The sequence below is a fragment of the Sporisorium graminicola genome, chromosome SGRAM_1 (assembly GCF_005498985.1).
Source record: "Sporisorium graminicola strain CBS 10092 chromosome SGRAM_1, whole genome shotgun sequence".
Taxonomy (NCBI): Eukaryota; Fungi; Basidiomycota; class Ustilaginomycetes; order Ustilaginales; family Ustilaginaceae; genus Sporisorium; species Sporisorium graminicola.
The window spans coordinates 2,132,689-2,159,502 of NC_043719.1; the positions used below are offsets into that span (position 1 = coordinate 2,132,689).

Genomic DNA, 26,814 nt, shown 5'->3' on the forward strand with positions numbered 1-26,814 from the left:
TTATGTCGGTACAGAGACCTCAGGGTGGCGATAAGGTAGGAAGCGACGGTGTGACTCGAGTCAACACGGAAACTTTATGGAAGTTAAAAGCATCACGATCTCTTCTACATCCGCTTGGCTGAGTCTTACTCCTTCCTTTTCCGCAGCACATTGTGCGCTTCAAGGGGGGGAGGGGAAGGTTTGGCTCTCGATTAATGAGGTAGCAGGCGGGATGACAAGACATGGCGACTCTATCGGCAGCCGTACTGTTATCTAGGTATCATAGTACCGGTCACAAAGAGCTGTGGTAGTCTTTGGACTTCATGAAGGTAAACCTTGTTATCCTCGAAAGCCACACGTGAGGAGAAGCGCATGGTGCGGTGTCAACATGTCAACGTCGCTGATGCGCAAAGTTCGACCTTGTTGGTTGCGACGATCCGACACGCTGCCAATTTTTCGCAGCTGTCGTGTTGAGCAGCCTCGATTTTGGACCAACACCTCCACGCCCGACGCCCCAGCCCCAACAAGGCTCGCTGCCAAAAAGGGTCCAACCGCGCGCTCTCTGTGTCCCTTTTAGGATTTGTCACTCAGCTATCGGAAGCGCATGCTGTCAACAACGGCTTCAACACCTTCCACCATCCTATTTCAGCGCACTTCGACTCGACTTCGACCTCGTCTTCGACTAATCTGGCCCTATCTTAGCCAATATGACAGCGCCTCCTCCAACCAGCGCGCAGCAAGCGCATCCGCTTCGACCTTATTATCAGCCGCCGGAGGATTCCGTGTTTATCGCTACCGCCCCGCGCTTTAGCACGACCGGCACTCCTGGTGCATCTGCCGCAGCGTCCTCCTCAAAGGCCATTGGCAGTGCTTCCTCCTCTAAGCCGACTCCGAACAGATACATGTCCTCCAACGATGCCAAGCCTTACGTTGCGACCACCTCGGCAAGCGGCTTTGGCGAAGCCGATGCCAGCATCTCGGACATCTTCCGCGCTCTCCTCCTCAGCGGTGCGCTGCAATACACCAGCACGTGCCTCGCTATGCCCTTCGAGGTCGGAAAGCTCCTCTTGCAGGTGCAGTGGGTGCCCAGAGACGACGTGTGGATCTCCATCACCCAGCAAGCAGCGCTAGCGCAGCGACGTGCAGTCACCGTCAAGCCGAAAGCTCCTCGTCCACAATCCCACGAAGAAGAGGGTCCGGATGCCTGGGAGCAGGAAGTCTCACCGGAAGCTAACGAGTGGGATGAGGAGGCTAACGCACATCAAGACGAGCTGGAAGACGAGATTTTTGAGGCGGACCTCTCGGACGAAGACGACGCCGACGCATACTTCCGCGACGTGACATCGAAACCCTCTCGACCCGACACGTCGCTCTACTCTGGACGCAAGAAGCAACGCATGGTCGACGCATCGGGTTACGTGATGCGCAAAAGCGTCTACGATCAGGGCGCGAGACCCGAATTTGTCATGCCCGTCGTGGTGCGGGGAGGGGTGTGGGAGATGATGAAGGCAGTTGGGCGAGGCAAGGAAGGCTGGCTCGGCCTCTGGAAGGGATCGTTGACCTCGTTCGTCCTTGAGGTTACATCGTCCACCATCCAGCCAATCATCTCTTCAGTCCTTTCGCTCTTTGCACCGACAGCGCTGTCCCCCCTGCCGCTGGCTTACGCCCCTTACCCATACAAGACGCTCGGTCTGCTGCTTTCTTCCCACCTCATCACGGGCATCCTCGTCTCGCCACTCGATCTCGTCCGCACCCGACTGATCGCACAGAGCACGCTACCAGCACACCGCAAGTACAGCGGGCCGTACGACGCAATCAAGAAGACGCTTCGCGAGGAAGGTGGCTGGAAGACTGCGTATTTGCATCCCAACCTGCTCATCCCCACCATCCTCGATTTCACGCTTCGTCCGCTCCTCTCGCTCGGTGCGCCGCTGCTCATCGAGCACACGCTTCGACTCGAGCCCAACACGCATCCCATCAGCTACGCCATTGCCGAACTCGCGATCACGACTGCTTCGCTGTGCATCACGCTTCCCATCGAGACCGTGCGTAGGCGGTTGCAGCTTCAGATCCGCAAGCCGGTCGGTGCAATCCCGGAGGAGGCAACGGCAAGCTTGACGCGCAAGATCACAAGTGCGACAGTGCAGCGACAGCAGCAAACGACGACGACGACGACTTCGCACGGCGGAATCTCGCTGACTACCAGCAATGTGGGCGTCCGCGGTCTGCGCACGTGTGTCGAAACGCGTCCTATCGCTTACGTCGGTGTGGTGGAAGCGATCTACCGCATCGTAACCGAAGAGACTGTTGCTACGCACGTCCAGTCGGCGGCCAGGGCAGATCCGAGCTCTGACGAGGCAACAGGCAGTGGCGCGCCCGCCGCCTCGGCTTCGGCGGAGACCCACACCTTGGCACAGTCAGGCATCTTGGCAGCGAAAACGGGCCACTCGTCGCTCGGTGGCTTGCGTTCGCTCTACCGCGGCTTCGGCATGGCATTCAGTGCCAACCTCGTCGTCTTTATGCTGACACTCGTCAGTGGTGAGCGTGCAGGTCCTGCAGGGTGGGCGGAGATCTGATTGTCGCAGCCCCCCTCCTCTGTCTCGTATTGTATTCTTCGATGCCCCATCTTGCCCTGTGGTTTTTGTTTGTCTTATAGTGTCTCGTTCGAGTCATAAACGTGAAATATTCCAGGCACCTCTTCGTTGTTGCAGAACGCTCATTGTGAGCAGATCGATCACATTAGGAGAGCGTGTTGGGTCGTGATGGGCTTTGGTGGGTCACCCGAAGAGTGCAGCATTGACAGTCATACGAAAGAGGATCGCTTTCGATCCAACGTGCGACCACAGCGCCCACACCTCACTTTCGGCCTCTTGCAAAGCCCCCTCAGACGAGGAGTCTGTCTGAGTGGGTGTGGGGCCTTGAGTAGCGATAAGTGACCCACTGCTGCTTATCAACTGCTGAGAAGGTTGTGCGAGACGATTTGACTTATGAGAAGGAGGGTGGCGGTGGGGACGTTTAAGTAAAGAGCGAATTCGAGTACGCCGCTTGTGAACTCATTTACGTCTTGGTCGTTTTCACACCATTACAATATCAGAGTTCGAGGCTGGCCTCAGCTAGAAGAGAGATCCGTATCTCGAGGACTTTGATAGTGTCTCTCTCCCCGACTGGCTCGGACTCTTATAGCGCGCTTGTCCGCTTTTCCAGACCATCGTCTTCTTCCCCGCCTCACGAGAGAAACAGAATGAGAGCGCGGCATGATGGCCGGTCCAGCCTGCGTTTTTGCATCGTGTTGCTAACGATTCTATCGGCACTATCTCCACGCATCGCAGCCTACAAGCTATCCACGGTCGACGGGCAAGCCGATATCGGCGCCTACCACGTGCAGCCCGGCCGCTGCGCTGGAGTCGAACAGCGCCTCCGAGCCAGGTACCGCTACTTTTTCGGCGCCTCGCCGTTTCACACTGCCTTCGATCAGCTCACCCACCCGGCCCCTTCCTCCAACTCTGACCAAATGGATGCCACGGCGCTGTGCGCATTTAACCCGCTTCTGACCGAAGGCTACGGCGGCGGCTTCGACAACATGAACTTCTACTTGGTCTACTCGCGTTGCATTTATGGGACCGACGAGATGCGCGTGCTGTGCGGTACAACAGATGGCAAAGGTGTGCCGATCGACAGCTATTTCAACTTGATCCAGGCGAGGTGTCCAAGAGGTATGAAGTGCAAGAATCTGTGCGCATCGATGGTCCGCCCGGAGCTGACGAGTCCATTCGCAGCTAAGCAAGTCCAGTTGGCCCAGTGCATGGCGGAAAGCCAGTGGCAGACGTTGACGGACATGTATAGACCCCAAAATGCATCGGCTCCCGCTTCCCCAGCACCGGCGTCATCGGGCAACCCGGCTAAACCCAAGGCCGCAGCTAAACCCAGCAAGGTCGATCCCACAGTGGTGGACAAGCCTCCAGTGACGAACCCGACCAAGGACCAGACGCACACCGCCAAAGACGGCACCATTCCAGGAAAGGTCCTGCCCCCCGACGCTGCGGCTACGGGCGACGATGCTGCCAAGCCGAATCCACCTCCAAAGGCTCCCGCTCCCCCTGCTGCCTCCTCTCCTGCCACCCCGGACGCGGGGCAAGCAGCACCGCATCACTCAACCGACCACCTTCAAACTTCGCCACTGGTCATCCTCCTCCCGCAACAGCCGCAGACTAAGCCTCCTCCTCCACCTGCTCCCAAGAGCGACGACAAGCCGGCACCGCCAACCGCTGCCGATCCCCACCCTGCTGATCCCAAACCGGCTGACTCCAAAAAGGCGGATCCCAAAGACGGTGCCGGTACCAAGGATGAACAGGGCAGATTACCACTGCAAAAGGCGCCTACCTCTATGGGTTTTCGCAAGCGCTCTTTGCGGGGTGGCTCTCGTCGTCGTCATCGTCGCGGTACCTCCACGGCTCGAAATTGAGAGCTGTCTGCCGTCAAATCGCCTTCTCGCTTTCACGTCTTTGCTCTCACGTCCAACTTTTACTTTCACTTGGCCCGTTTCACTTCTTTGCTCCCTCGTTATACACTTCGAATGTTCACATGTTGATCGGCCACCTATCCCGTTTTTCTCGATTGCGTTTCGTGCGAATCACAAGCTGAGATGAATTGACGCCTGCGCCGACTAATCCGGCAAAAGAGGCACTATCAGATCGTCCCCGATCAACGCAAGGGCCTTCGAAGCCAGCTCCCTCGCTGCCGCCTTCCTCGCTCCATCAACAATCCCCCCTTCCGCCACCCCAAGTACTTCCCTCGTAGAACCTACGGTCCCTACCTGCAGCCCAACCTCTTCGAAGCTCCTCGCCAGATCCACGCCATCGGCCGGCAAGATCGGCGGTAGCGACGTGCCGATGCTAGCCACCTCCGATGACGGACCGGGCGAGGTTTTGGGAGTCGATACGAGCAGCAGGAGGTAGCGGAAGGCTGAGAAGAGATGGGCAAGCTGCGAGCTGTGCCATGCGGCAACCTCGCTCGAATTGCCACCAGTGTAAGTTTCGGGCCATAGCCGCAGCTCGAGATACCTCTGGAGGATATAATTGACTTCCTCCTGCCGAATCCTCTGCACTGGGATCATATTGCGGATCTCAAGATCGCGTGCAAACGACAACAGCGATTCTTGACATCGCCCGATCAGGTGGCGCAGCAGTACCGTCGCCAGTCTGCGCTGCGCTTCCTCTTCGGAGTGACTCTCACCAAAACGACCATGGCATCCAATGAACAGCAGATCAAAGCACCAGTACGCGAATCGCTCGTTGGTCGTCTCTTGCGGATCGTCCACTCGTCCACCTTGATCATCTGCCTGTGTTTCAAAGGTATACAGTCTAGAACCCACCGCGAGTGTACGCCCGAAACGCTCGATCAGGTGGTCTGGCACGTGCTTCTCCCCCAAATATGGCATGATGGATGTCTCGATCGTGCCGAGCACAAATAGGCCGAAGCGCTCGTCAGCGTCTTTGATGGCCTTGGGCAGCGTATGGGCCAGCGTCGAGTCGGCAAGAATGGTAGCCTGGATCGCATCGACAATCTTGCCCCACAATCGCTCTACCGTCTCGAGACCGAGCCGTTCTTGTCCTGCTCTGCCGCTCAGCTTGGGACAGCAGCGAGACAAGATCCGACACAGCGCCAGAGTAGCGAGTTGCCACACCGGTCGAGCATCGGCTTTCCGTTCCGTCTTGGAGCTGGCATTCGGGCTGTCCGGACACTCGTACTTGAGTTTGATCGGGATGATGAGTGCAGAAAGCAGGCTCTCGAATGCGCCGCCCTCGTAGATGCTTGTGTCCTCTTCGTATGTCACAAATGTCCCGAACGTTTCTTCGATGCTTGCTCGCGATAATGCAATGAACGTAGGGCCTTTCTGGCTCCTATTCGCATCCAGATCGACGCCCGAGTATGCCAAGCAGATACACTCAGACAGATCGCTCAAGATGAGCCCGGGAACATTCTGGACACCCGCGACGGATCTGGCCGTGGCACGAGCTGCTTCTTGGACATTGGTCAGGTTCGCCCGATCCGACATGTTGTCCGGACTGCATGAGTAGGACACGCATGCTTTGAGGCTTGTCAGCAGCGCTTCAACGCTCGTTTGGTCAAAGTCGGCCTGCAGAATGCGATGGATCGGCGGGAAGGCTTGAATGTATGCCAGGAGATTTTTCTGCGTGAAGAGGAAGGGCGTGGGGGCTTCGCTTTCTACACCATCGTCTGCTTTCGAACGACTTGCGTCGCCTAGTTGTGTGCTAGTTCGACGGATCTGCTCGCCAATGGCGACCCAGCTTTCCCACGCCTCCTTCCAGGCGACTTGGATTTTGGCTCGTGCAGATTTGTCAGTGTGAGCCTCGTCGTCTACGTTGGCTGATAACGCAGAGGTATAGCACTTGATAGACGCCTGTGAGAGATCCGCGGGCCCTCGAAGGAACGTGCTCGTGGTCAAATCGAGCAACCTTGTCCACATATCTTCAAAGGTGCTGCTGCGAATCAGCTTGGTCGGCAAATACGCTCGCACGACCTCGCCGAACTGGGTCAGCGCCAGGCTTTCCGATTCCTGCCACTGCTTCAACTCGCTTGGAAGCGTGCCCATCATCAGCGCCTGTCGATCCTTCAGTTCGGTGCTGTCTTCCGAACCGCTCTCGAGGTCCTTGATCGACGCGCCGAGTAGCTTGATCAGCGGGAAAATGATCGTGTCGACAATCTCCTGCCACACTGCCGGGCCTAACATATCGCCGTACTGCTGCAGGACTCGAAACAGATTCGAGATGGCGCCGTTTCGCACTTCCGATCTTGTGCTTTGAGAGATGGACAAGAGACACTGGAGCAGGAACAACCATAGAGGCTGTGCAGCCGCTTCGACGGAAGCAGCGCTGCCCTCCCCCGATTGCTTCTTGGCACGAGCGGCCATTTCGGCTGTCACGCCCCACAGGCATCCGTTGGCAGTCAACGCCACATTGACATCAAGGTTCTGGCTCCCAAAGTCGTTAAGACAGCTGCAGCACCTGCGGATCTGTTCGGTGTTCAGAGCAGACAAGAAATCGGAGCAGACGAGCTGCAGACACGAGAAGCCGGCCTTGACCAGAGTCAGTTGCGCTTTCTGAGCAGAGGCAGAGGGTACCGAGACGGTGTCTGCCTTCCGTTTGTCCTCTTTGCAGGCGGCGGAGCAAATGTCAAAGATCGTCTCCCAGCCGTAGACCAGCGAGTGTCCGAACGTTTCGAGGATTTTGTTAAGATACTCGACCGAAGACGTTCTGAGTTCCATGTCAACAGTGGTGGCCCTGCGTCCTTCAAGAACCCCGGCGCTAGAAAGGATGTGCAAGGCCTGCTTTTGCAATCGCAGCTTGTCTTGCTCTTTCGAGGCTTCTGCAGCTTCGGACATGGCAGAGAAGGCGAGCTTGTTGGCAGCCTGAGAAGCTTGTGAGCGCCATCCCGAAGTAAGGGCAGGGTTGGAAAAGGTGGCGACAAGGTGGTTTGCCACCGCATTCCAAGCTTGATCTGAAGGAAGGAAGCAGAGCCGTCGCGTGTTCAAAGACGTCACCAAATCCAAGCAGGTCAGTGGATAGAAGGACGAAGCCCCTTCCGTCCTTCTAGCTGGCGCCCGACTCTGGATTCCGGAACCGCGTGGAGATGCAAGTTCTGCGTCCGCTGCTGCAGATTTCGGCATATCGACCGAGGCTAGCAACGTGTCGCCGCTCAGACGACACAGTGAGGAGATGAACAGGACGAAAGCAGCGTCTTCGAGCGACGTGGTGTTCTCGAAAACGCTTTGAATAAGTGCTTGCAATCGGATGGGTTGCAAGTCGGCGACGTTGAGCAGCTGAAGCTGATTTCTCCCCGACCTCGTGTCAAGCGACATCATGGCGCCATGGGTCAAGGTCGAGAGCGTAGTACGGCCGTTGCGACTGACGTCGCCTTCTTCATCGTTCTCATCTCCCTTGCCACTCGCTTCTGCTGTTGTGTTGAGCGAGACCAGCAGTGCTTGGGCGCCGCACAGTCCGCTGAGCACCGGATACCAGAATGGTCCGAGAGCGCCAGAGAGGTAGTAAGCGACCTGCACGTACGCTTTAAGGCAAGCTAGATTGCGCGTCGACATCTTTCGCGTTTGGGCGACGCCGTTTTTGAGCAAGTCTAGCACAGCTGATGGAGCAGCAGCGTCCCATCCAGGCACAGCCAGGGCGATGAAGCTGGTGAGAATCACATCGCGCTGCTGAACCAAGTCGAGGGCCCCCGTGACATTGGTGAGGTTCCTCAGCGCCAAGAGTGTTTCCTCAAAGATGGAATCAGTGCACTTGATGCGCAGGTATCGTGTGAAGACGTCACTGAGTGGGAATGCTGAAGCTCTGAGCATGGACCTTGTGAGGCGAAGGCCGTCCCGCTCGGATGAGTTGACGAGGGTGTCGATGTCGGCTTCTCGCATCGCCGGTGGTGCCGGCGCTGCATCCTTGTCGCGAGAGTTGACGAACTTGGAGTAAAGCGGGAGTGCGTACAACGCCATGGATTGCGTAAGAAGATGACAGGACTGCAGCGCCAGAAGCTGCGGATAGGTCTTTGGCAAAGCAGCTGATGCAACGTTGGGAGCTTCTGTCTTGTCGAGCTGATCAATGATTTGGATGGAGGGCGAGCTGGCGGCAGAAAGTGTCTCTGTTCCGGCTGTCTCGGAAAAGCCATAGACACCTGACATGGCAGCACTGGCGACGCCCGCCGCCGCTTCGTAGAGGCCACTGAAGCTTCGATCTGTGCTCGGTCGTATTGAGCTCTTGCGAGGACTTTCGGGAGCTTCGATCGAGTCGCGCGTACTCTGCATGGACGCATCCTGGGCAAACAGCCGTTCGCCTTGCAGGAGGACACTTTGAACCGTCTCGACCAGCTTGGAAAAGATGGGAAAGGATGATCTGAGTGGCTCAGCCGAGTCTGTCATAGCATGGCCCGAATCGTACCAGAGCCACAAGTTTCGGAGAAAGACGTCGTCGGAGCATAGACTGCGAAGTACTTCCAGCGCAAGCACCTTTTGCCAGAGCAGTGGCTGGGAGCCTCCGTGTGACGCCAGTTCCTGGGCCGAGGGATTGACGGTACGAAGCAGGATAGAAAGGAGGATCTCGACCTCGAGCACGAGATCAGAGCTGAATTGGCGTAAAAGGAGGAAGAGGAGACGCATGAGACGAAGATGGATAGGGAATGCAGGCGCCTCGCTGAGGCTCTTGATGAGGAGTGGGCAAACCTTAGAACGAAGGAGAAAGAGCAGCTCTGGATGGGCATTACCCTGATTATTGGTCGAGGCAGCAGAGGCAAAAAGGCGCGGATGGTTCGAGAGAACGCTTTCGATGAGTTCGAGCGAAAAAGTCTTGGATAGTGAGTCGAGAGACAGGAAGGCGGCTGGCTCGGCGTTGGCAAGCGAGCAAAGATCTGAAAAGACGAGGTATGCATCGCGCGATGATGGGAACAGCGTGACCGGGCCGTCTGGAAGATCCACAGACATGGCTGCGAGCGGTGCGAGGGCAGCTGCCTCTTCGCCTCCCCCTTTGATCCCGTCGAGCACCGCGTCCTCTTCCTTGATCTTGTCAAAGACAGCCATGACGCTCTGTCGAAGAGTCGCAGCAGCAGTAGAGCTGACGACAGCGACCTTGCTTCCTTCGTGAAGCCTGAAACCGAGCATGAGTGTGTTGGACAGGTCTGCATTGTGCAGATTCGGGTAAGACGAGAGGAGCGCCGAAGCAATCTGGAGGATCTTGAGCTGAACGTCTACGTCGCTCTTGCCCGGTGGAGTGAGAAGTCTGTTGAGTGTGTTGACGATAGTGGGGATACCAGCGTCCGGAATGAGTCGCTGAAGCAAGATGCGCTGAAGGAGAGCCATGGCGAGTGAGATGACTTTGGGTAATTTGGTTTCGCAGCTGAGCAGCACAGGTCGCAGCAATGGGTGATCCGACGGTGGACTGTCATCGAGACGGGAGGAAGCGAGGAAGGTGTCTGCATCTGACTTGAGTCGTGCAAGTACGGCATCGGTGGCCTGCTTGATCTCGGGATGCTTCCGCCGAGCTTCGGCACCCAACGAGGTGAGTTCAGAGGTGAGCAGTTGTGCCATCTTGTCGTCGGAGCCTCTGACTCTCGACTTTGACGTCGAACCTTTCGCCAACGACGTTGACTCCGGATGTTGCTGGCTAGCGGAAGAGAAGAAGTTCTCGAGGGATGAGGTGGATGTTGGTGGTCCCGAAGGTAAGCGGATAACAACAGTTGCTCGTCAGATGTCGAAGCGAACCGTCCGTGCGTGCGTGTTCGAGTTGCTTTCGGTGTTGGACCCGACGTGTAGCTGACGCCCGCGTTGCGTTCAGGGTCCTTCCTTCGTTGTCGTCTTCTTCCGTGCAGAGCGAAACAAGGAAATATTGAAATTGTTACGCCTGAAGGGCAAACACATTCGGATTTCCCGTCCGCGATCCGTTATGCTCTCCAAGGCCGACCATACAAATACAAAAAGGGGGTCTTGGGCGCGGTTGTGGCTGCACCCCTTTCCTCTTTGTCTCCGCACATGTTACAACTCCGAGTACAAACGGCATTACCGGAATCTGACTTGGCTATGGCGGTGGTGAGACCGGAGTCAACTTAACGGGCATCACTTTGAGTGAATTGTGGCTGAATTGGTGGGTCGCTGGACTGAACAAAAGCGGAAACTGAAACCAAAAAATGCTCGTTCCGCAGAGAATGCTGCAACTCCACTCGGATCGCTCATTTGACATATTCGTCGGCCTGCCTGCGTGTGTGACGTTCGAAAAAGTCGCATCACCCGTACATCCAAAAGCGTTACTCCTCCTCCTCTCCTCCCCCTCATCCGCACTCTCCCGCTCTCCTCCGTCCATATATCGTCACCTTCGACAGCATCTTCGCGGACGTTATCGGATATCGCATCCGAGGTCAGGACAGCTGCAGCCAACGTGCAGTTGCAGCTTTCTAACGGCCCGACTTCATCAACGATTACATTGACGAGGTCGAGATCAGACAACTGGCATCTTCACGCCTGTAATTTGTTCATTCAACCTGTCATATCCTCGTCAACTTATAGATGACGCTGATATACTAGCAAGCTTGAGGTGTAGCGACACTTGATTTCAGCACATCTAACGCAACTCGCCTTCCCTTCGCACCTTCCGGCCGCCGGTCGAAACATGCCAATCGCCATCAATATGGTGTCCGAACACAGCATCCTCGAGCAAGCTCCTTCGATCTTGAACCATGCACATGCACAGCCTTCGACACAGAGCAACCCAGATGAGCATACTAAAGCGGCATCACAAGGGCTCATGGAAGCAGTCAAACTCAAACCTCGTCACGGACGCACTCCTTCCGATTCGAGCGCCAGCCAGCAGTCTTCTAGCTTCGACGAGGAGCGTCCGTCTCAAGACGAGGATGATCTCGACAACACACCCGCCACCTCCTACGGCGGCTTTCTGTCTTCTCGCAGCGACGCCTCGGCAGGACCCAAGTCGGACTGCAGTCATCTCTCCAACGTCGTCCTTATCAACAGCGGTCTCTCTGTCTCATCCGAGGATCCAAGCAGGATGGATGAACTCACACAAGAGGTCGAAGCGCTCTTTGAAAAGTTCCTCCCCGACTTTCAGGCGCAGCAAGACGACAGCAGCAGTGAGGAAGCACAGCTACAGAACCCGCCAACCTTGCTCAGCCGAAACCTGCCAGCCATCTTGTCGGAGTTCGAGAGACAGAGAGACCACCCTTTGATCGATCCAAAAGTTTACAGCCAGCTCGAGGTATTCGCAGACGAGAATCCGGAAGTGCCCATCTCCTCCAACATGCTTGTCAATCTCATCCACGCACTCGAGTCGAGCGCACACTCTGCCATCTCGGATGACCTGGACCTCCACACTTCGCCGGTCATGGACAGGCAGGCTTCGCATAGCACCGGAAATGACTCGACTCCGATTGCTGCATCGGAAGAACTCTTAGACTTGAGCCACGACGAACACCTCATTCGGGACTCAGACAACAGTCGCGACTCTTCCAGGGAGCTCAGCGCCGAGGCAACTGCTATCCTCAATCTTAAAGAGGATCTGCGGATAGAGCGAGACAAGAACGATGCGCTTCAGCAGACGCTGTCCGACAAGGAGAGGCGCGTCCATACGTTGGAGCACAAGCTCACCACTTCGCAAGAGCAATACGAAGAGCTCATGCTCGAGGAGCAGGCCAAGCTCGAAGATCTTTACAAGCAGATTCAGACGCTCCGCCGCGAGGACAAGGAGCTGCGCACCAAGCACTTCGAGCTGCAAGAACAGAACAATGCTTACGAATCGCAACTGACAGCTCTCAATGCTCAAATTGAAGGCGCCGAGAAGACGACTGTCAAGCTGCGCAGGGATCTCGAGGAGGAGTCCAGTCAACTTATCAAGGCCAAGGCGGATCTAGACCGTCGCGTCAAGGAAGCCAAAGAGCTTTCCGGGTATCTCATCGAATGCGAGCAGGTAAAGGATGCCGCCGAACAGACTTCAGGTCAGCTTCGCCAGGAACTCGAGAAGGTCAGAGCGGAAGCTGGCAAGCTTCAAGGCTACAAGGAGGAGACAGAAGAGCTACGCACCACAGTCGACAAGCTCGAGATGGAGCTCGATGAGGTTCGACGGATGACGAGCATGCATAGTAAGGAGTCTTCTGCGCAGCCACACAGCAATCCCTCCACTATCACCAGACGTCTTGGCAATGAGCTCGCACGAAGCATGGAGCTTGATGGACACAGCTCGGGAGAGGAGACACAAGTGGATGGCAAAGATGCCGACACCAGTAACGTCGACGACTATATCGAAACCGTCATTCAGCGGCGACGAAGACGCGTAGGCAAGACTCGCAGGTCCGTTGAGATGGTCACCCAGTCGATACAGACCGACTCCACTGAAGAGCCACTGATCGGGATGATTGTTGAGGAACTTCCGGCAAAAATGCCCACAGCTACACACGCGAAAACCAACTTGATGCCGCTGCACACTGTCTTTTCATCCTTCTCTGCAGCTCTTAGTACGAGGAAGACATCCATCGTGGTGTTACTCTTCGCCATCGGTCTAGCGCTCGGTCTGATGCTCAACACGTCACGCGACATCTATCACATCAGCCACCAGTCGCTCGATGCAGACGAGTTCCGAAAACTCAATCACCTCCCCGGCACGAGCCAGACCTTCTACTACGACGGTCGATATCCGAACGCAGTTGTTGGCAGCAACTTCCTTGACGACTACATAGGACCAGTGCTGGACACTATGCTGTCACTGATTGGTGGCGGCACCTCATCAAGGCCACAACAGTCCAGCGTCGTGTACTAGGTTGCGGGCCTGACTTTCATGACGGCCGCAGTGCGTCTCTTCTGTATACCACCGATGCTCTCTGTATCTCGAAGCAAGCGCCAACAACACAGCTCGGGCAACGAAACAGCATACCGCATTCGCTTCTTCACCCTTGTATTAGTCGCCCTGGCAACGTCATCTTGACCCTCTGCGACGCTTGCACATATACCACAACGACACACCTGCATGCGCTCCATGTTGGCTTAACCTTGCTCGCTCCTCTCCCAAAACACTGTCTTTTCGACGTCCACGCACGCTCTTTTATTACACACTCTTCGACGCTCACGTATCACAGCTCTGATCGTAATGAAAGCTTCGATGCTGCATTCCTGCGACATGTGTTGTGGCCATTGATTGACCGGGTATGTGTTGGTGGGTGGGTGGGCATCCTAGGGAAAGAAGTCTTATGCTCGGCGAGTCTTGTGATGACAAAGTGTGCAGCTGGATATGCGTTTTGCTGTCCTCCGCTCTTTTCTCTTCTGCCCTTTTCCGTCCTTTGTAGCATGCTTCTTGACTGAGACCTGAAGCTGATTCAAACCAGCCACGAGCGGCAGCGCACACCTGCTACACCGTCCGTTGTGTTTATGGTAGAAGTCCGGCACCACTTTACCGCTTCCTTTCCCCGTCACTTCTCTCTCCGGCTCGACATCTTCCGCCCATAGGCTCCCCCTGTACCGCACCGCTTGCACCTTTTGTGATGACCACATCGCGTCGGCGTTGTGTGTCTGCGCACGGGCAAGAAGAAGAAATTGTCGGGAATGAGCAGAAGCGAGGACGGGGAGGGTGGTGCATACGAGTCGGGCGAGCTGCTCTTGATGGATTGCTTGAAGCGTGTTTGCTTGTGCGGTTGTGAGTGGCACGCTGGATGAGGAGGACTTGGTGGAAGAGGAAGCGGGAGGAGGTGAGGGAGAGTGAGATGCGGATACGGCATGTTTGAACTGCGAAGATATGGAAATCAATGGCTGGGTCAGACATATCCTTCTTTGGGTACGAGGCTATGGTGTAGTACGGCTCTGCGAGGCACTTACCTTTGTCAGCTTGTTCTTGGACGACATTGTGCCTTAGTCGCCTTTGATAGCTCGAGTGAGAAAGCAAGAGTGATAAGTATGGTGTCAAGCTGGACAGATTTTGGTCTGTGGGCTCCTTCTCGGAATTCGGCTTTGCGTGTCTCCACATTTTGCGAGTTGAAATCCGCACGAGAAGCACACAGTCGCAGGCAGCGGTGAGCTGGAACCCTTGGCAGCTCAGCCCTCACACAGACCAACACTTGCTGAAACCGACCCTCGCGAAGCTGCCTTCTTCGCTATGTCCATCATCCATCGACAGCTTTGACGTCAATCTATGCAACTCATAACATAGCCTGTGACGTACGGGATCTAGACGATCGAACGAACGACACTCGCCAACGGCCGCATGCATGGCACTCTTTGACGAGCGTGCCTAGCCAAAGGCACCCCCTCAATACACACTTGCTCAGACTCTGCATCACTCGACCCGACATCGACTCCCGTTGCCGCCAGCTCTCGTTTCTGTTGCAATGCCGCCAAGCACTTTCATGTCCTGGGTCACCCGGCCCAGGATCTACGCCTACAGCATCCTCTCCACCCTCGCTGCTCTGGTCACGGTCGGCATCGCTCTCACCGAGCGCAGCAATTTCTACGCTGCCGTCGTCTTTCTCGGTCGATCCAACGGCTGTCTCTTGGTGCTCCTCAATTTCTTACTGGTCATAGCCCTCATTGTAGGCCGTTTCCTGCAACTGCTCTACTTTGGTCAGCTGCGCAGGAGCGAAGTCGAGCTGGTATGCGAACGGTCGTGGTACAGTCTCGTAAGCACTTTACTGGCAGTATCCATCTTTCGGGACGAATTTAGCGTCTCCTTCGTCATCCTCTTCGGCGTACTTCTCTTTCTTAAAATCTTTCACTGGCTCTCGGCGGAGCGGGTTGCATCCATCATGCAGAGCCCTTCGGTCCCACACATCTTCCACGCACGCATGATCTCGATCCTAACCACCCTCTTCCTAGCCGACGCGATGTTGGCTGGCTTCTCATTGCAGATGCTGCTCGTCAAAAAGATCAAGGTCGGAATGATGGTGCTCTTCACCTCGGAGTTCATCATCCTCACCGCGCTGCTGTGCAACACTATCGCCCAGTACATTCTGAATTGCATCGACATGGCACGCGAAGAACCCTGGGAGGCCAAATCGCTCTATGTGCTGTACGTCGACCTAGCGCACGACGTGGTGCGCCTCTGCACCCACGGATACTTTTTCGTCCTCTTGACGAGAATGTATGGCATCCCGCTCTCGCTGATCCACGATCTGTACAGTGCGGGCAGAAGCTGTATGATCAAGGTCAAGGCGCTGGTGCGGTACAGGCAGGCGATGAGGAAGATGGAGACAAAATATCCGAATGCGAGCGCGGCGGATCTAGCGAACACCGATGGGACGTGTATCATTTGTAGAGAGGATATGGTAGCTACTGATGCGGGTGGGGATGCCGATGCGGCGGATTCCGGTGCGGAGAGGACGGCGGCTGCGGTGACAAACGTGACGCCTAAGAAGCTATCGTGCGGTCACATCTTTCACTTTCGTTGCCTGCGCTCGTGGCTGGAGCGTCAACAGAGCTGTCCCACGTGTCGGAGGATGATATTGGACGACGAGCCGGAACCGACTACGCAAGTGCCACCGGCGCAAGCACAGCAGGCACAGACGCAGCAACAAGATCAAGCAACACTAGCGGGTGCTGCGGGTGTAAACGGCAGCGCAGCGTCGCAGTCTACCAGTGCCGCGAGTGGCAGCACGCAAGATGCGACGACGACGATGACGACGACAACGACGCCAGCAGAACAGGCATACGACGCCAGACTACAAGGCTTCCTGCAGCGTCTCCAGTCGGATCTGCGCAAAGTGCGCGAAGAGGGCAACTTGTCTGCGCGCCATGCGTCTTCGAGCAGGCGAAGATCGAACGGGCGAAATGGGCATTCTACGCCGCGCACGTCGCCTGGTGCTGCTGCTACTGCTAATGCGAGCGGGAGCGGTGTCGCCGGGGGCCTTCCGCGGTACGGCAGGATGAACGGAGGATCTTTCGTGTCGAACGGTTTTGGTTCGCACTTTGGCGACGGGGCAGGAGCAGAGACAGCAGTATTGGGTGGCGCACTGTGGATGCCTCCTCCGCCGTCTACGCTTTACGCTGGAGGGAAGAGGCCTGCACTCCCCGGTCGAGCAGTATCAGGTGTTGAAGGAGCCATGGACGCACGCCCAGACGATAGCGACGACGCAGATGCGGATGCGGATGCGGATGCGGATGCGAAAGGCAAAGGCAAAGCGCGCCTCGACGACGATGATGATGATGTGGAAACGACGGATCCAGTGGACCCAAGAGAAGCCATCCGCCAAGCAACGCTGAAGCGCTTTGGTCAGGCTCCCTCCAACGCCGCCGCCATTTCCACGCCCGCATCCACCCTTAACGCCACGGCTCCTGTCCAGGACACAATATCCATGATTCCTCTGTTCGACCCCACCTCCATCCCTGACTTCGAATCTGCCCACGCGCCAGACCTGCCACACCCTCTGCTCGCCACCCCGCACCTCAGCAGCACAACCACCCCCGTCGACGCCGACCTATCCGCCGTCCTCAGCGCGAAGACGCACGCGGTCCAACAGCAAATCGCCCTGCTGTCCGGCATTCAAACGCGCATCGACGGCGTCATCGCCGACCTCACGCGCGTGCTCGACGTCGTTGGCGCGACGAATGCGGACGTTCACCAGCAGCAAGGTTCGTCGCAGGACGATGCAGCTGGCGCGTCACATGTGCAAAGCGGATCCTCAGGCTGATCGAGCGTCTTTCGCGCAATCACATCCATTCGTGTGACAAGGCACATTCAATCAGGTCAGTTGTGCACGCTACGTGTGTCCGTGTGTGTGTGCCATGAAAAAGCAAATCCTTTGAGTTGTTGTGTTTAGAAATACAAGAGTACATCTGAGACGTTTCACGCGTCGACGTCCATCGGGGTGCCGGCTGCACTCGTGCTGCTAGGACGAACAGCGGAGTCCATCATAGCCACATCTTCGTCAGCCTCGATGCTGGTTGATATTACTTCGGCAAGCTGCGTGTCAAGTCCTGCGCCATTCTTGCCGTTCCCGAGAGGACTGGTGACGCTCTGCCCGGCCAAGCTACTAGGCTCGAGCGCATGAGTGTGCTCTGGAGCTTGAGCAGTGTCTGCAGGCGCATTTTCGACGAGACCGTATCGAGGTGCCGATTTGGGACTCTGATGTCGGGGGTCTGGCGATGCTGTCCCTGCAGAGGTAGGGGAATAAGCGCCCGCTTGACCGCCTTTGGCCCCTTTGGCTCGCTGAGCAGCCAGCTTTACCAAGCTTCCCTTGTACGGAATCTGGCCTGCTGCCATCTCCGGAGCCCTGCGTGCTCGGCCCGACGTGCGCCTCTGCTGAGGGTCCGATTGATCCTGGCTTGAGCTGACATCCTTGGTCACAAGCTTGGGCGGTGACGCTTCCTCGACGAGGGCAGCAGGTTCATTGGGGACACGAGGAACGCTGGGTACGCTGGGTACGCTGGGTACGCTGGGTACGCTGGGTACGCTGGGTACGCTGGGTACGCTCGGAACCACACAGTCAATAGGAAGAGTAGGCCCGTCCATAGCTGCTGTCGGTGGCGGTACTACGGCAGTCAGCCCATTCGCCGCAGAGACAGGTTCCGAAGCTGATATCGGAATGACCGTCGTCGTCGTCGCTGTCCCCTCCTTGCTTGGCACCGCTTTGCTCGACAGGGCGGTTGGGATGGCTTCTGGTTTGACTTCTTGAACAGATGGAGCCGGTGCAATCGTGCCAGAGGACTCGAGCCGGAACGGTTCGCTGCCGGCAGCAGGTTGGCGAAGGGTGGGCTCGAGAGGGGATGCGTCCACCCTCTGAACAGGAGGGATCAGCGGATTTGACGGTGAAGAAGCGCCGTGACCGATCTGTGGTGCGGTCAGAGTACGAGGCGGTAGATTTTTGCCATCGTCCGCAGGTCGCTGTGGCGGCAAGGTCACTGGACTGCCATTGAGACTGGGAGATCGGGCCACTGGGCTTCCATTCGGACCCAAAGGGCGGCTCGAAGATGATTTGCCGCTACCCCAGCGAAGATTCTTACGCATTGGCTGTCCAGAGGCGCCACGTGGCGGTCCAGCGAGCGGAGAGTTGGATCGAGCCGCTGCTGCTGCGAGGTCAGGACGAATCATTCCAGGAGGCCGGAACAATGGTGCAGACGGAAGAAGCGGTCCTTTCGAGTCCAGAGCTCCAGCGGTGTCGACACCTCCGTTGGACTGCAACGCTTTGCTGATGGCTGAAAACATGTACGGCCTCATAGGCGATACGCCGTCCTCTTCATCGTCGTCTCGATCGTCGTCCTCCATGTCGCTGTTCTCCGGACTCGTCTCCTTGGAGCCACCGTCTGACGCAGCCAAAGAGCGAGATCGCGCAGTTTGCTCCCGGCCGCTACCTTCGTCCTCTCCATTGAGGGCCTGTGACCTGCCGCGTGGCTTCTTCACCTCTGGTGTACGGCTTCGGCTCGACTCGGAGGCGTTCCTCGACCGCTTGGACGGCACGGTCTGGATAAGCACCGTTTGCGGCTCCCTCTGCACCTGACGTCGATTTCTCGTACCTCCTACACCCGCTGACCAGAAGAGAGCCAGATTGGACTCTGACGTGCGCTCGACGCCCGATGTGGCCAATCCCGGCATGTTGCCCGCCGATGTCTTTGGCGGTGGCGCGGATGCTGATGGTGCCGTCTTGGCTGAAGGGGCCGGCGAGGCTGCACTGACCGCCGATGTTGGCGTAAGTCGATCTGGCGATGGTCGGACCTCGGATTTGGCACGCATATGTGCAAACGAAGCGTCATTCATGCTCGAAGTTTTGCGGTGCTTGGATGCTGCTACGGCAGGAAGTGGACGTGGAGTGGCCGATGGCTGCGATGCCGCTTCTTCGGCATCGGACGCAGACTCAGCTACAAGGCGCCGCTTTAGCTTAGGGACGGCGTGCTCGTCCATGCTGGTCTCACGGAAGCTGGAACGACGCTCTGCAGGCTTATGAGTGAAGTCCTGGGATGAGCTTCTGGCGGCCAACAGAGTCGGGCCGGGATTGACGGGAGCCTTTCTGCGCGCGCGTCGATCGCCTTCTACAGCTCCCCAATATTGGGCCAACACATCCGTCTTTGCGTTTTTGCCGAGCATCTTCGGACCTGGCGGCCCGGGGCTCGAACTCGATGAGGAGCGTTCTCCTTGGTCCGTCTGCGGCCGAGCAGCAGCAGAGATGGGTCGGGGTCCTTGGTCCTCATCGTCTTCGTCGTCCACTGCCTTGAGAGCGTCGCCTTGCTCCGACTCTGGCTCTGGGGTAAGGTCGGAATCGTCTGAATCGAGATCGTACGTACTCTCCGACTTGCCCGAGGGTTTTGCTGTCGCCACGGAGCTGCCTACTTTCTTCGGTGGAGGTGTAGCGAGAGATTGAGCAACGGCCGCTTCATCCTGTCGTTCTTGCTTGACGCTCTTTCCGAGGTCGACCTTGGCAGGAAGCGCGGCAGGCTTTCTAGGTGTTGCTGCGCTGTTTCCAGGTGTAGCACTGCCAGCGGCAGCTTTGCTGGGCCGCGGCTTCTTTTGCGCCTTTGGGGTGACATTAGCCTTGACGTCGGTCGGGGTCAAGGAGCGCTCCTTTCCGTTTCGTGCTGGCGATGCCGTGCTCGCAAGGTGGTCAGACATCAATTCGGAACTAGTCTTGCGCTTGACGCCAGCTTTTCTTGCCAGAGCACCCTCGGTCGGCACCCGGCCGGGCCAATCCGCCTTGAAGATCTTGTAATGGCGTTCGCAGCGTGGACATTCGTCTGGCGTCCACCATTTCTCCGGAGCCCAGAACGTAGCTCCGCACGTGAGGCAACGGCATTTGGGTCCGGCACCTTCCGCCCATGGATCCGAACGGTCCTCCGAAGGTCCATGCTCTGCAAGCTTGAGGTCTGCGAGGTAATCTCGTTTCGACTTCTTGTCCCTGGCTGGGTCGTCTACGCTCACTATGGGTAGAGAAGGTGTTAAGGATGGCGTTGGCGAGGGCGATGGTAATGCAGAGGATGCGCCTGCCGGACGACTCGAGCGCCGTGACTGTCGCCGCCCGTTGGCGTCTTTCGACGTACCGGCCGAAGAGGTTTCCTCGACCTTGACCTCCACGCCCTCAGAGTGCTGCGAGGGCTCCACCGGCGGAGGCACGGATGGATCGGAGAAGGCTCCTGTGCCCCGAGACTCGCACGTGGCGCACATGCATTCGGAATTGCCCCATTCGAAGTAGTTTTCGCCATAGAAGGTGGTGATTTCCTCGTTTCGATGGATGGGTCGGATCACCTTGAAGACCATGGTGGCGCCCATGCGGTAAAACTCGGTGTTCGGGTTGCAATCGTGGTTGACGAACCTCGCTGGTCCCAGCAGCAGCTGACTGCAACCCTTTCGCGCGGATCGAATAACGGAGAAGTCGCGCCCTGGACCAAGTACGCCTTTGTATTCGGCATCTTTGCGTTTCTCGCGCGAGGCGGTGGCTTCCTCGCGCAGTGCATCGTCTTCGCTTTTGGTGAGATCCTTGAGGCCACCCTTGCAAAAGTTGATGAGCTCGCCGGGTTTGAACGTGCGCATGGCCAAGACGCAGAGGTCGGCCTTTTCCGATGCGGCGGGTGCTGCACCGATGCTGGTGGCAGCACGGTCGAGCGACGATCTCCCCCTGGCACGACTTTTGCCTCTCTCCTCTGCCGAGTCTTTTTCCGGAGAGGCAGGCGCATCTTCGAGCTTGACTGCAGACGTAGAAGCCTCTGCGTCTACGCCAGGTGCCCGACCAGCCTTTTCCATCATGACGCGCTTGTAGCGTGTGGTGAGGGCGAATTCGACGCCGCTTTCGGGAAGGTAGCTTTCGAGATAGCGTCGTGCATGGGCGTGAAAGCTGGCTATTTGGCGTTGTGTTTTGTTGTTGAGGTATTTCTGGATGTTGCCAAGTTTGCTGAGGTCTTCGATAGCGGCCGTGATGTCCTTTTCCACGACGACGCGCTTGCGGACGATGAGACTGACGGCATTGCGATCAAAGCGGTGACCTCGGTAACTCGGATTCATCTTGTGCGTAGAGATGGCAGGCTCGAACTCGAGGTTGTCGAGCAGAACGTCCGAGAGGATGTCATCGTCGGCGGAAAGGTCCTCCATGATGACTATGAGCGCAGCGGCAGCCAAGCCGCGCCGGGCGGTCGCGCGGACCGAGCGTGAGAGCGAGCTGTCGCTTCAGCCGACGTAGCCCGATGATGTGATACGAGGACGAGAAGGTAGGAGAAGCGGGGGACGAACCTGACGACGGCAAGGCATGAAGAGCGTCGGCGCTGCGTGTGGAGACAGAGATGCGGGGGCAATGTAGAGGAGCGAATCAAACCGCGAGCCGAGAGGCCGATGTCGAGCGACACACCCAGAAGCGATCGGAACAGCGCAGCGCACGTTTGTCAGGAGGACAAGGGGAGTGCGTCACGACTGGCGGAATGATTCCTGCGTGTCAGTCGTTAAGGCCGCGTCCGTACGTAACTCGAAATGGTACCGTCTATCACCACGTCATCCAGCTTCCGACGGCGACAACAGAGTGGCAAGATGGGTAGCCACGCCGTGAGAAGGGAGGACAGCTTGTGGCAAATCCGCGTCGATGAAGATTGCGCAACGACAGCTATCAAGGGCCCGGAGGGAGCAGACCTGAGAGGATGGTGAGCTCTCACGACACCAAGCTAGCGCAGCAAGGTAGGGAGGGAGCTGCGTGGTTGCCTAGGCTGGCAGCTTTACGTTTGTGGATGGCAATCGAGACCCCGGCGATGGTTGCTTTCCAGTGGGCTCTGCAATGGCGATGGTGATGGGCCGGAGTGTAGTTGCTTGATGGCGGGCGAAGCGAAAGGAGCTGCAGGAAGCAAGCTTCGAATGACCGATGGCGTTTATAAAGGGCAATCGGCAGTGGAAATCGAGCCAAGCGGACGAATGAGCAATCAGAGTCAGAAGCGTAGGTTTGCCGCCCTTCCCTTGGAATTCAGCCGTGGGGAATCACTGAGGAGACTGAGCGCGAAACGGGTGAGACACCTCGCAGCTGCAGCTGCAACGCAGAACTAGATCGCGGCCCCAATGTGGCCGACCGACTGAAGAACTGGCTGAACCTCACCTATTACGCGTGATGCGCCCATTCTGCTGCACGATACGACGACGATCTGGAATCCAAAATAATAAGTCGAATTCGTCAGAGCAAAAGGGACCCGGAGAACTGCCTTCCTTGGGTCCTTGGGAGGGGGTGGTTAAGCGAAATCTTGAAAGCAAAAACGACACCCAAAACTGACAGCGCTCTCTCGACAGACGCTGGAAAGCAGCTAGCTGACTTTCCATTTTCTGTGAATTTCGAGTAAGTTAATCGAAGCTGCGGAAGGGGAAAAAACGTCCATTTCAAAGAAACCTTCACTGCTGAAACAATGCGATGCGGAAGGATCCGAACAATGGCTGGCGAGCTGATTGGGTTTCCGCTTTTCTATGAATCCGATCAAGTGTCATAGATCAGCAGAACAGCAGAGGTGGAAGAGGCAAGACATCGACTCAAATGCGAGAGCGGACACTCTAATAGAATCACAACAATACTTGGCACAACGAGAAGAGCACGGATCAACTGGCCCTCACGGGAAGGCCGGTGTAGTGGTGGATCGCTTCGAGACGCCGATCGAAGCCGAGATTGTTGGACTTGGATGACTGTCGAGCGCTTTCTCCTCTATGGAGCCACGTTCCTGCGCCAGCAGAGGCGCCCGTGACCTGCAGCTCGCGCTCGATCGACACATTGCACTTGTGCGACGCTCTTCTGAGGTGAATCGAAGACTGTTCCATTGAGATGCGTCTGTTGATCGCCCACGTCGACGTCTCCGCCATTTGGCGGGTTGCTGAAACCATCGTCCCGGTTTCAACAGAAGCGATGCGTGAGATGCAGACCATGCAGCAGTGCAGCTTTCTCATGGCCGCTGCCCAAAACCCACCTCTTCAGCGTACTGGCTATGCTGGCTATGCTGTGCTCAGAGCAGCTCGTCACGTCGAGGCGCGCCTCCTCTACGATAGTGGATAGCAACAAGCTTCGAGCTCTATGATCGTGAAAGCAACATAGCGATGTGCTGTACAATGACGAATTACAATGGATTGACGGAGAGGACCCTGATCTTGATGTACCGGCCGGGCACCATCGTCGGATCAGCCTCGGTGAAAAGCGAGCGGCTGGTCCGTGCTTAACCTCGCCCTTGGGACCCTTAATTGCGACCAAAGAGAGAAAAAGGAAACGCCAAAAAGGGGATCGAAAATTCATGCCGTTAAAGGTTGAAGCGCTCTCGAAGCGCACAAAGGAAACGACCTAGGAAACGACCAAGAGGTTGGGGCCAAGGTGTCACTTGCTGCTGCTTCGCCAGCGTTCGAGCGCTTGAAAGATAGCTACTTGAGAGGCCACTGTGCCTCACGCCAGCCCCAGCTTTTATGAATTGGTTCGAGCAAACGAAAAAAGCGGTCTTCTTGTGATGCCAAGCGATCAATGACAAGGCTGCGCTGTTAGGACGACGGCCAAATGAGAGAGAGTCACAAGGCTGAGAGTCTGAGGCTGCTTGCTGCTTCGCGTGTCTTTTTTGTGTGGGGTGAGCGATGTGAGTATGATCAAATGTCGTATAACTTACGCTCAATTGAGCAGAGGGAAAATCAGCACGTACGCAACCTTGACTCCACATGAAGGCGACTCCTGTAGCAGCTGCCTCAGCTCCTTTCCGGGCTTCCTTATCCCACTTCGTAATTCATGTGACCACCTCACGGACAGAAAGACACAGGATTTCACGGCCAAAGACCCTTTTTGGCAGCGTGCATTCTGCAGCCTCGCTCTGTTCGGACTATTGCCGCAAGTTGGCTCTTGACAAGCTACGTCGAGTACTGCAGTCTTTTCCAGCTCTTTCTCTCTCTCTCTCTCTCTCTTACCACTATCTGTCAACGCAAGTAAAAGGTTTGGGTTCCGTCAATCTCCGCTCAAAGCACTACTCCGCCGCAAGTCCTTTAATCGTCGTCGCTACCAACCCATCCTCCTCGTCTCCCGGGACATCTCGTCGCTTCTGAGCATCTGCGTAGGTTACAACCAAGCAGCTCTCGTGGAGGTATCTCGAACTTTGCTGCTCGCCCGCCCTCGGAACATGCCGCTGGATAAGAGATTGATTGACACCTCGCCTACCCCACATCAACGGTCAATCCCTCTCCATCTGAGAACGCTCACTGGATGAACGGGCTTCTGCTTCCCACCGGGTCTAAGCAACCCTTGAGGGGTGATGCCTCGCTTCACAACTCCTCGCCCCCTTCCCTGGTCAAGCCAGAGAGTCCCGGCTTTTCGAGCCATGTCAAGACCGAGACCCTGTCCCCGACTCTGACATTGCCGTCATCGCATAGGTTTGGCAGCAGCCCCGGCAAATCGTCTGCATCGAACATGAGGGGATCCGCCGTTGCCAGCAGTGGCGGAAATGGCCTGCGCAGCCCATCGCTGTCATCCAACGGCTCAGGTGCTGCTGCATCGCTCGCCTTCATCCCGCGGACATCACGCAACTCTGCTGCAGTCCAGAAGCCCATCCATCTCTGCTCCGAGTTCGAGCTGGAGCAGCGACTGGATCGCAACGAACGCATTCTCTCGACGCTAGAGGCCACGCAGACTCCCACTGTGGAACGAATCCGCTCCGAGACCGAAGCAATCCGCGATGCGATCCTGTCTCTCCGTGCTATGCGCGATGTCAACGAAGGTATCTCGTCGGTGCAGCTCCAGGATCCTTCCAAAGAGGCCGAGCTCGAGTCTGCCCTGCTTGGTCTGTCTGTTAAAGAGAATTCTCATCTCGGCACCAGCCCTCCCTTCGACTCCTTCGGCTGGTCGCGCGATACTGTTGCCGTCAAGAAGAAGTTGGCGCAGTCGTCCGGCGCCTATCATCCAGGTCGCAAAGTACAGGCCATGAGCTACGAGCAGTCTCTGGCTATTCAAACCGCTGCCCTGCTTGCCGAGCGCGAGCGCGAGCGCCGGACCGAAGAAGCGCGCATCAAGAGCCCAGCAGTCGCGCGCGACAAACCTTCGCTAGGAGTACCTAGTGGCGCAGCCCACAAGCTAGGTCGTAAATCCATCTCGTCGTGCTCTGGCTCGATGCGCAAGCATTCGACCTCTCACTCTGTTTCACCACCCAAGGCAATACGTGCAGGCGGCCCATTTGCGCGCAATCTCGATCAAGGCCCCGAACACGATGCGGCTCTGGAAGGAGGGGACAGCGACCAGGATGATGCAGGCTACTTCGGTATGGCCTCCGACGACGAGGAAGAAGAAAATCCGCATCCAGGCCCGCGCCACGAGGATGAAGGCTTCAGCTTTGGTCGCCTCGACGAAGATGATCCGTAGAGAGGCGAAACTTTGCACTGCCTTCACTTGATAAAGCCCCTGATCTATACACGTCATTCGTTCGTCACCACTCTCGCAGTCATCGCCTCTCGTTTGCCTTGCATCGCCCTCTTCGTCCGCTCACCGCATCTTGCACAGCATTCCCCGTCGCAAACATAAAAGCCTCATCGCACTGTACACATATTGTATTGGATGCTTCACGCCTCAGAATTCGCATCTTTTTGTCGCAGACTGCAGTGTAGCCCATGCTGAATGGTGACGGTTGATTCATGTAAAAGCTATGCTGGAAGACACATTAGTCAGAACTTAGTAAGGGCGGGCAGCGGCCTGGCAAGCCTTGAGCTGCTCGAGGTAGTACGAGCACGAGTTCATGTCATTGGCTGTTGTTTGCATTGAGAGATGGACAAGAATTGTCAGTTTACAATTTCGAAAGGTGCATGACCAGCGAATGGAGAAGGTTCTGAAGTACTTACTGCTCTCGAGACACTTGATGAAATCCTTGCTCTGCTGCTCGCAGCTGACGCCGACGTTCTGCTGTTGCTGTGGGTAAGCGCCCTGGTTGTACGCCTGAGGGGGCTGCTGGGCCTGCTCGGCGGGCGCAGAGCTGCTGCCGCCGAAAAGCATGCTGGAGAGACCGTGGCCGACGGTAGATCCGACAGCGACACCGGCGGCGGTGGAGGCCATCTGACCGAACAGACCGGGTCCACGGGACTGCTGCGCCATGGCAGGCTGCTGCTGCTGGGCGTACGTCGGCTGCTGCTGGTGGTGCTGCTGCGGTGGGGCGGCCATGGTGTGTGCGCCACGCGAGCCCGAAGGCGCAGAGCGGGAGGGTCCAGAGGATCGACTTGAGCGAGGCATGATGGCAAACTTGTTACAGAAAGTATACGTTGTGGAGAGAAAGAGAAACTCGATGAGAGTCGTAGCAGTCTTCTCGCCTTTGCTTCGGGTGGCTTCTCAACGTTGTAAGCTCGGCTGAAAACGTGCCGGCCAATGGGACTGAGCCCAATTCTAGAAAAGACCCTCCTC

At 56.9% G+C, this 26,814-nt stretch overlaps 7 protein-coding genes across 7 annotated transcripts; 4 read left to right on the forward strand and 3 right to left on the reverse strand.

Moving 5' to 3' along the window:
• Positions 1-686: 686 nt before the first annotated feature.
• Positions 687-4,441, forward strand: EX895_000765 (uncharacterized protein; the record flags this gene model as incomplete). Its single annotated transcript, XM_029881366.1, has 2 exons — positions 687-2,517; positions 3,309-4,441. 2 exons carry the CDS (start codon positions 687-689, stop codon positions 4,439-4,441), a joined length of 2,964 nt encoding a protein of 987 aa, XP_029742752.1.
• A 201-nt stretch (positions 4,442-4,642) lies between these two features.
• EX895_000766 (uncharacterized protein) lies at positions 4,643-10,081 on the reverse strand (the record flags this gene model as incomplete). The annotated part of the gene is made up of 1 exon (XM_029881367.1): positions 4,643-10,081. The coding sequence occupies one exon, from the start codon at positions 10,079-10,081 to the stop codon at positions 4,643-4,645; it is 5,439 nt and encodes a 1,812-aa protein (XP_029742753.1).
• Positions 10,082-11,174: 1,093 nt separating this feature from the next.
• EX895_000767 (uncharacterized protein) lies at positions 11,175-13,310 on the forward strand (the record flags this gene model as incomplete). The annotated part of the gene is made up of 1 exon (XM_029881368.1): positions 11,175-13,310. One exon carries the CDS (start codon positions 11,175-11,177, stop codon positions 13,308-13,310), a length of 2,136 nt encoding a protein of 711 aa, XP_029742754.1.
• Positions 13,311-14,868: 1,558 nt separating this feature from the next.
• On the forward strand, positions 14,869-17,163 carry EX895_000768 (uncharacterized protein; the record flags this gene model as incomplete). The annotated part of the gene is made up of 1 exon (XM_029881369.1): positions 14,869-17,163. The coding sequence occupies one exon, from the start codon at positions 14,869-14,871 to the stop codon at positions 17,161-17,163; it is 2,295 nt and encodes a 764-aa protein (XP_029742755.1).
• Positions 17,164-17,318: 155 nt separating this feature from the next.
• On the reverse strand, positions 17,319-21,545 carry EX895_000769 (uncharacterized protein; the record flags this gene model as incomplete). Its single annotated transcript, XM_029881370.1, has 1 exon — positions 17,319-21,545. One exon carries the CDS (start codon positions 21,543-21,545, stop codon positions 17,319-17,321), a length of 4,227 nt encoding a protein of 1,408 aa, XP_029742756.1.
• A 3,094-nt stretch (positions 21,546-24,639) lies between these two features.
• EX895_000770 (uncharacterized protein) lies at positions 24,640-25,788 on the forward strand (the record flags this gene model as incomplete). Its single annotated transcript, XM_029881371.1, has 1 exon — positions 24,640-25,788. One exon carries the CDS (start codon positions 24,640-24,642, stop codon positions 25,786-25,788), a length of 1,149 nt encoding a protein of 382 aa, XP_029742757.1.
• Positions 25,789-26,094: 306 nt separating this feature from the next.
• On the reverse strand, positions 26,095-26,646 carry EX895_000771 (uncharacterized protein; the record flags this gene model as incomplete). Its single annotated transcript, XM_029881372.1, has 2 exons — positions 26,095-26,168; positions 26,262-26,646. 2 exons carry the CDS (start codon positions 26,644-26,646, stop codon positions 26,095-26,097), a joined length of 459 nt encoding a protein of 152 aa, XP_029742758.1.
• Between the last annotated feature and the right edge of the window lie 168 nt (positions 26,647-26,814).